Here is an 8,791-nt window from a genome sequence, read left to right as displayed (position 1 = left end):
GGGAGATGTACCGCACCGAGCCGCTCGCCGCCAACCCCTTCGCCGCCGTCTTCGCTCACCTGCTCAACCCCGCGCCCGAGCGCGGCGGAGACGAGGCGGAGCGCACGCCGCTCTCAGGTGCGGGGCAGGTGATGCCCTCCCGGCCCCATCTCGGCTCCCCGGTGGTTGCTTTGGCTTTCTGCCTCGTGGAGAAAGCGGTGGGAATGCTTCCCGGCCGGAGTCTCTAGGCTGAGTGTTAGGCAGGCACTTGCTTGGACCCTTACACGGACTTTTGTGGGAGAAAGCCGTTAGGAAAAGCTGGAGGTGATGGGAGAGTTCTGACTGCTTTAGAGCTGTGCAGCAAACCCCGTGGAGAGAAGTAGGGGAAACGAACCTCTTGGAGAGAGAGAGGGGAAACAATGCTCTTGGAGAGAAATGGGGGAAACAAACCTCTTGGAGAGAGATGGGGGAAATGACCCTTTTAGTGAGAGATGGAGGAAACGAACCTTTTGGAGAGAGATGGGGAAATGAACCTTTTAGAGATGGGGGAAACAAAGCTCTTGGGGAGAAAGGGGGGAAACAATGCACTTGGAGAGGGATGGGGAACAAAGCTCTTGGGGAGAGATGAGGAAAACGAACCTCTTGGAGAGAAATAGGGAAAACAAACCTTTTGGAGAGAGAGGGAAATGAAGCTCTTAGGGGGAGAGAGGGAAATAAACCTCTTGGAGAGAAATAGGGGAGATGAACCTCTTGAAGAGTGATATGTGAAACAAACCTCTTAGAAATACATGAAACACTTTTTCTGGCTTCAGTACGTAAGTGATGAGTAAATCAGTTTCTAAACAAACTCTTCACTACTTGCAGCATGAATGGCCATGTCAGGTATTTATAAGTCACTGGTTGGATGGATTGGAGAGGTTGTAAATAAACCACTGGGAGTGACGTGGCATCAGATGTCACATGTTGAGATGCCTAATACTGTGTAATAATAGTAGTGATAACAATATGGATAACAAGTGTAATGCTGAGTTCTGTATCACTTTAGGAGCAGAGTAGGTAACAGTTTAGTGTGTGCTCAGACTCTCCTGTTGCTCTGACCTGACCATAAGTAGCACATCAGTTTGTGTTTTAGTTTTGCTTGTTCTCCATGAAGCATAGGGAAACTTCTGCTGTTTCTGTGTTAAAAGCCAGGGGTTGTTTTTCACTCATTGTTTTTTTCACTCCATAGGATTCTTACCTCCCATAACTCCTCCAGAAAAGTTCTTCCTCTCCCAGCTGATGTTGGCCCCTCCTAGAGAGCTGTTCAAGAAGACTCCGCGGCAGATCGCTGCCATGGACGTGGGGAACATGGCCCAGTCAGTGGATATAAGTGGGCTCCAGCTGGCATTAGCAGGTATGGAAGGTTGGCAACTGCTCTTCGCTATTGTAATGTGACTGAGGAACACTCTTGTCTGTCCTAAAACTATGCTTTAGGGTCTTTAAGTTTATGTTCAATCACTTCAAGCAGAGATTACATCTTAACTCTTTTATCCTCCTTAAGAAGTAGTTTTTAGAGCATCTATATCACTGCCTTAAACAGGAAAACATTCAGCTCCAGGAATATTTTAATCTAAAGCCGTGTGGGGTGTTTTTAGGGGTATATTTCACCCTTAGCAATATTTCTAGTACGAGAGAACAAAAGAACTGTCACTCTGTCATGTACCTGTACCTGGCAAAGTGACTATTACAATTATATTCTCAGTTTATTGTAATGTCACATCTTGCAGGGTTAGCTCAAGAGAGGGAAGGTGTTCCACTTACTAGACTGAAAACAAAAGCAATGTGATGCTTATCCTTTGACAGGAGAACAGGAGGAGGAAGGTGATTGTTCAGGTCGTGTTAACTGATGAGTCACATCTGGAGCTAATCTGAAATGTAAAGTGTTTGGAACAAGGAGCCAGTTTGAACACCAAAAAAAGTAGTGGTTTTTATCCCTAGGTATGTGCAAACAGACCTGCTTGCTTGAAAACTGACCATCCCACTTTACACCTGTTCAGTGTGGTTTGTTGCTCTGAGCTCAGGCACTGGTTAGACTTTCTCTGTCCTGTGGTTGTATCTTGTTGTCATTTTTTACTGTACACTCCCAACAATGACTTGTGCTGTGGTACACTGTCCCTTGTCCACAGTGTACAAATGTCCTCTGGTGTCCTCCTTAGCTACTTCTTCCAGACTGTGGGATCTTTGGAGAATGCAATTGAACACCCTAACATACCATCACAGGCAAGACAAACACTTCTGGTTCTTGTTCTGTCCCTCCTGTCTGTATTTTGTACAACCCTTAGCCAATTCAGATTTTGTGAAGCTTCAGGTAACTTGTGATTTTTAGCATATGTGATACCTCAAGAATCCTGGAATCTTTTTCATTTGTTTTCATTTGCTTTCCCCTTGGTATTGTGTTCACCTTCTGAATACCATCACAGGCAAGACAAACACTTCTGGTTCTTGTTCTGTCCCTCCTGTCTGTATTTTGTACAACCCTTAGCCAATTCAGATTTTGTGAAGCTTCAGGTAACTTGTGATTTTTAGCATATGTGATACCTCAAGAATCCTGGAATCTTTTTCATTTGTTTTCATTTGCTTTCCCCTTGGTATTGTGTTCACCTTCTGAATGAAATCATAGAATCACAGAATGGTTGGAATGGAATCTTTTTCATTTGTTTTCATTTGCTTTCCCCTTGGTATTGTGTTCACCTTCTGAATGAAATCATAGAATCACAGAATGGTTGGAATGGAATGGATCTTAAAGATCATCTAGTTCCAACCACTGACCATGGGCAGGGACACCTTCCACTAGAAGAGTTTGCTCCAAGCCCCATCCAACCTGGCCTTGAACCCTTCCAGCTGTGGATGGGGCATCCACAGGTTCTCTGGGCAACCTCAAGGCTGTAGCTGGATGAATGGGCACTTTAGGCCACATATTTTAGTTTATAGAAGACACTGATGGCTGAAGGTACAGTGCAAAGTCATTAATGGTGCTTTGCTAAACTAAGCCCTCTAAGATGTGTTTCATTGTTTACATAATGCAGTAAACATGCACAACTAATTGCTTAGAGCAAGTGTAGGAGTTTTGTAACAAAACCATCTGCATCTGAAACAACTTTATACTGTCTTTCTCAGCCTTCTTGCTGTCTCTCTCTATGATGGGTAAGAGCTTTCTAATCACTTTTTTAGAAGACAAATCTCTTGTTTTAATATTGTGATGCTTCCTTCTGTCTGTTGTGTTTTGGAAGGTTTGTGATTTATTTTTTTTTCACAAGTCTTCAGTGTATTTCTCCTAATATAAGTGTGCAGGGTGAATCTGGTGCAGGGTGGTGGCTCTTAGATGCAGTGTTTGTGGTGTTATGTTTACACACTTTCCCCCACATGTTTCACTGAATGTAACAGCTGTAAGACTTGGTACCCCTTCAAAATTGTGGTACCTGAGATGAAAAATGTTTTCCCTCTTAGTCACCATCCCTGGAAGTGTGGAAGAGGTGTCTGGATCTGATGCTGGAGGATCTGGTTTAGGGGTTCCAGCAGTGACAGGTTAATGGTTGGACTGGATGATCTCAGAGGTCTCCTCCAGCCTTGGTGACTCTGTGACTCTAATGCTGCACCTCTTTCATTTCAGCCTTTCACAAGAGTACTCAGAGTCGTTTCAGTCAGATTGGTTGGCACACAGATGATCTTTGCTGCAGTTAGGTGCTGTAAGCCCAGCTGTGCTGCTGAGGAGTGATGACAATAAAAGGCCGAATTGCAGTGCCCTCAGCAGTTTGCACTCCTTGGGAGCACAATGACAAAAGTCTTGCGAAGCGAATCACTGGTCTGACCTCAGTGCAAGAGCTGGCAGGCAGCAGCAGCAGCAGGAGAGTGGTGGGATCAGAAGTACAGGGCAGGCAGGAGACAATCTAGGGAGCTTCCAACAGGAGCAAGAGAGGCTCAGGAACATGAAGCCTGAGACCTGCTGTAACAGCTCATCTACTGCATTCAGAGGAAAGGTGTAAATGCAGGTTCACAGACTCTGCTGATGTGGAGCCCAACTTTGCTGGATCAAACTGGTATTTCTAGTTTCTAACACTTTACCTACCAAAAGCTTGTGTGAATGTTGGAACTAATGAGTCTTCCTCCCCCTACCCCCCACGATGTTTTTTGTAGGATAGGTGCCTTCTGTCTCCATTCCCTGCCATTTGGAGAATCTTTAATCTGCCTCTCTCACCATCACCATCCCCAGAAGTGTTGAAGAGGCATTTGGATCTGGCACTGGAGGATCTGGTTTAGGGGTTCCAGCAGTGACAGGTTAATGGTTGGACTTGGTGATCTTAGAGGTCTCCTCCAGCCTCAATGATTCTATGATTCTGTACCTTGCTGTGTTGCTTCAGTGATTATATATGCAAATGTTTGCATTATCTGAAATAGTTGGATAAAGTAGGCCAGAAAGCCAAAAAATAAATTAGCAGGTTTGTTTTGATGATCCTTTTGTCATTTACACTTCTGGTGTCTCGTGGATTTGGTTGCAGGAATCTGGGCAGGGTCAAGATGGTTGCACAAAAAAGGAGCAAGTACATCTTGCCCAGAAGTGTTAGGGTACGTGAAATCTGACAGCATTGCACATAACTAGTCAGGGAAAGGAGTGGTGTTTAGTGCAGGTTTAGTTGCACAAGGGATTTCTTGGGTGGTGCCAACAATTTTGAACTTCAGGTTGCTAAGGTTTAACCTGCTGCCTGGTGTTCTCTGTTAACAGGGTGGTGGGGAGGAGTGTCAGGTGCTGTTCTGTAGTAGGGACTTTCAGTTTTCAGCTTTTTGTCCTCTGGAGGTTTTTTTGCCAAAGCAATGGACAACATGATCTCTCAAAAGAGTACAGAGAACATGTAAGATCAGCCATCAAGTCTTCAGGTTCAGAAGAGCATGTAAAAATCTGACAATGTATCCAGCCCCATATTTTCTTTTTGTTCAATTTCTTCAAGTCTTTTGCTGTATACACTAACCTTAGTATTATTTTTATGTAACTTGCTTATGTTCTGTAATTTGCTCTTTAAAGGGACACGTTCAGGTTTGCTGTAATGACAATGTCTGTAAAATCACCTCACAGTTAAGCTCCATCGTTTTCCACAAAAGCACTTGCTGTGTCTTGACAGTGAATGCACAAGTAGCTTAGGCAATGCTTAGGGAATGGGTTGGGCAAATCTGAATGGCTGATTTCAGGGCCAGTGTGACCACTGGTGTTGCACAGTCTGTAAATGGATCTGTGTAGGAAAGTCACAAATTGCTTTCCTGCTCTGAGAAGTGATTACAAAACTAGATACAGCTAATGAACTCTTTCAGGAGCAGCATGGGAACCTACTAGTGTGCTTTTAGACACAGATTACATCAGTTACTTACCTTTTCTACAGCCAGGGCTGCATTTCAGATTAGGTTCTATTTCTCCTCTATCCTTGCTGCATACCTCTGTCCCTTGCCTGTCAACTGGCACTGACTGCTAGCTGCCTGACAAGGTACTAAATTTCATGCTGATGTTATCTGGTTTGTTAGTTTTTTTTCCTAAGCTAGTTCTTTTCTAAAGCTTTAGTATTCCAAGCATCTCTGTTTGGATTTTATGGTTTAATATTCTTCTTTCAGAACGTCAGTCTGAGTTGCCAACACAGAGCAAGGCCAGTTTCCCCAGCATCCTCAGCGATCCTGACCCAGATTCTTCCAACTCTGGTTTCGACAGCTCTGTTGCTTCCCAGATCACAGAAGCCTTAGTGAGTGGACCAAAACCTCCTATAGAAAGTATGTGAGTTTTCACATTGTTGTTTCTGTAACCCACAACATGCTGTGTTGTTATACTTCTTCAGATCAAATGAATGGGATTCAGAAGTATTTTCAAGGCGTGAAATGGGAATTAAGATGGATGAAACAGTGCAGAACTGTGTCAGGCTGTCTCTAGATCAGATTCCATGGCATTCACATTTCCAGGCTTAAAAATCTGGAGTCTGTCTTCAGGCTGTTCCCTGTGTCCTCTGTTGGCTAACAGATCTTACTCCCCTACACTAAGATCTGCATTGCCTGGTAACACCTCCCAAGGAAGTAGTTCCTATGGAAGGGAAAAAAACCACAAGATCAGTAACTTAGGGATCTGAATCAAGAGGAAAACCTGACTGATATAACAATATCACTAAAAATTAGAGTCACAGAATCAGTCAGGTTGGAAGAGACCACAATGGGTCATCTGGTCCAATTTCCCTGCTCAAACAGAGCCACCCTAGAGCACATGGCTCAGGATTGTGTCCAGATGGTTCTGGAATATCTCCAGTGAGGGAGAATCCATGACCTCTCTGGGCAACCTGTTCAGTGCTCAGTGACTGCACAGGAAAGAAGTTCTTCCTTGTATTCAGGTGGAACTTCCTGTGCTTCAGTTTATTGGTGGAAAGCAGTAAACCTTTTGTTTATTGGTTTCCACCACTAAGCAGAGTCTGGTCCATCCTCTTGGCACTTCCCATTTATGGACTTGAATACATTAATGAGGTTCTTCTCAGTCATTTCTTCCCAAGACTGAACAGGCCCAACTCCCTCAGCCTTTCCTCATCACTGAGGTGCTCCAGTCCCTTCAGCATCTTTGTTGTCCTCTGCTGGACCTGCTCCAGGAGCTCCATGTCCCTCTGGTCCCGAGGAGCCCAGAACTGGACACAATCCTCCAGGTGTGGCCTCACCAGGGCTGAGCAGAGAGGCAGGATCAGCTCCCTGACCTGCTGGCAATGCTCTTCTTAATGCATCCCAGGATTCCATTGGCCTTCTTAGCCACAAGGACACACTGTGACTCATGGACAGTCTGTTGTCCACCAGGACCTCCAGGTCCTTCCCACAGAGCTGCTCTCCAGCAGGTCAGTGTCCAGCCTGTACTTGTGCCGGGGGTAATTCCTTCCCAGGTGCAGAACCTGCACTTGTCCTTGTGGAATCTCAGTTGGTTCTGCTCTGCCCATCTCTCCAACCTGCTGAGGTCCCTCTGAAGGGCAGCACAGCCCTCTGAGGTATCAGCCACTCCTCCCAGTTCTGTATCATCAGCAAACTTGCTGAGAAGGCAACTCTGTCCCCTCGGCCAAGTCACTGATGGGCAAGTTGAACAAAACTGGGCCCAGTATGGAGCCCTGGTGTCTCCACTAGTGACAGCCTCCAACTAGACTCTGTGCCACTGATCACAGCTCTCTGCAATCTGCTGCTCAGCCAGTTCTCAGTTCATTTTACTGTCCACAGTCATTGCCCACATCAGCAATAAGTATTTTTCTGGGAGACAGATAGGATTGTAATGCTGTTCTCAGTGTTACAACTTGAAGTAATGGGGACTTTGAGGGCTCTTCTTTTTGTGCTGATATAAAACAGAATACCTGAAGTTTCAGGAAACCATTTCACATTGTTGCCACTGTAGGTCACTTTCGACCAGAGTTTATTCGACCACCACCTCCACTGCACATATGTGAGGATGAATTGGCCTGGTTAAATCCCATCGAGCCAGATCACACCATCCAGTGGGACAAGTCAATGTGTGTTAAGAACAGCACTGGAGTTGAGATAAAAAGAATCATGGCAAAAGCTTTTAAAAGTCCTTTGACTTCCCCACAGCAAACACAGGTAAGGGTGATGCACTTCCCTGTCTACATGCTTTGCTAACAAACTGTCTATTAACAGATGTATTTTAGAAGACTTTGAGCACTTTAGTTAATCTGTGTTTGGATTCAGGAAACTCCGAGTACTTCAAATTGTGACAACACAAGACTTTTGACTTGTGTTTATATGAGTAGGGAAGAAATCCTTAAACTTCTTAGCAGTGACTGGACATAGTAACAGTTGATCAATAAGTGACATGGAAAAATCTTCTCAAAATGAAGTTGTTCATGCTTCTGTGAAAGCTTTTGGAAAGGAATTATTTCAGAAATACCAATACTGAATTTTTTTTTACTCATTTTGATACTACTGCCCCTGATTTCAGTGAGCTTTTCTCATAATCATTACACTGGCACTCTTATCTTTATTTGCAGAACTCTTTCTGACAACAGGAACTGGAAATTGAGGTTTCTTTCTACTGCACAAGAAAGTAAAGAAGGCTGAAACTTTTCATAGTTGTTTTTGGGGTTTTTTCCCTCCCTTCTTTGCCACCCACTGGTGAAAGTCTTTTATTAAAGGTTTTATGGGCACAGTTGCCTATCATAGAAATTTTAAAGCACACTTCAGTGTTATTTTCAATAGAGAAGCCTAAATCTAAAGGATTGTCATTCTCCTCTTTGTTGGATATATTATAGCAGTTTCTTCAAGCAGTAATGTGGATAGTTAAGGAAAAAAACCTGAGGTTGTTGCTTATTTGTGTTTTGTTTTTGTTTTCTTTACAGCTCCTTGGAGAACTGGAAAAGGACCCCAAACTTGTTTACCATATTGGTCTCACTCCTGCCAAATTGCCAGACCTGGTTGAAAACAATCCTTTAGTAGCTATAGAAATGTTGCTGAAACTAATGCAGTCTAGTCAAATAACAGAGTATTTTTCTGTCTTGGTCAACATGGACATGTCCTTACACTCAATGGAAGTTGTCAATAGGTTAGTATGATCTCAAGTATAATAAGGTTTCCTTAAGTCTCAGCACCCCAGGGAATGGTCTGAAGTTGTGTCAGGGGAGGTTTAGGCTGCATGTTAGGAAATGGTTCTTCCCCCAGAGAGTGGCTGGGCACTGGAACAGCTCTGATTCCAACTCTGATTGTTCTGTGAAGTGTGTAAAACAAATAAGTGAACAGTTATGAAGTGATTGTGAGGCTGTGCCACAGGGCTGTG

At 44.1% G+C, this 8,791-nt stretch overlaps 1 protein-coding gene across 1 annotated transcript; it reads left to right on the top strand.

Moving 5' to 3' along the window:
* Positions 1-5: 5 nt before the first annotated feature.
* Positions 6-8,570, top strand: CNOT11 (CCR4-NOT transcription complex, subunit 11; the record flags this gene model as incomplete). The annotated part of the gene is made up of 5 exons (XM_009070191.1): positions 6-117; positions 1,208-1,372; positions 5,614-5,766; positions 7,400-7,602; positions 8,358-8,570. Coding segments are annotated over 5 exons (846 nt in total), but the record flags the coding sequence as incomplete, so codon positions are not given.
* Between the last annotated feature and the right edge of the window lie 221 nt (positions 8,571-8,791).

The sequence above is a fragment of the Acanthisitta chloris genome, unplaced genomic scaffold (assembly GCF_000695815.1).
Source record: "Acanthisitta chloris isolate BGI_N310 unplaced genomic scaffold, ASM69581v1 scaffold1430, whole genome shotgun sequence".
In the NCBI taxonomy this organism is placed as follows: Eukaryota; Metazoa; Chordata; class Aves; order Passeriformes; family Acanthisittidae; genus Acanthisitta; species Acanthisitta chloris.
This window is presented reverse-complemented; position numbering and strand designations above follow the sequence as displayed.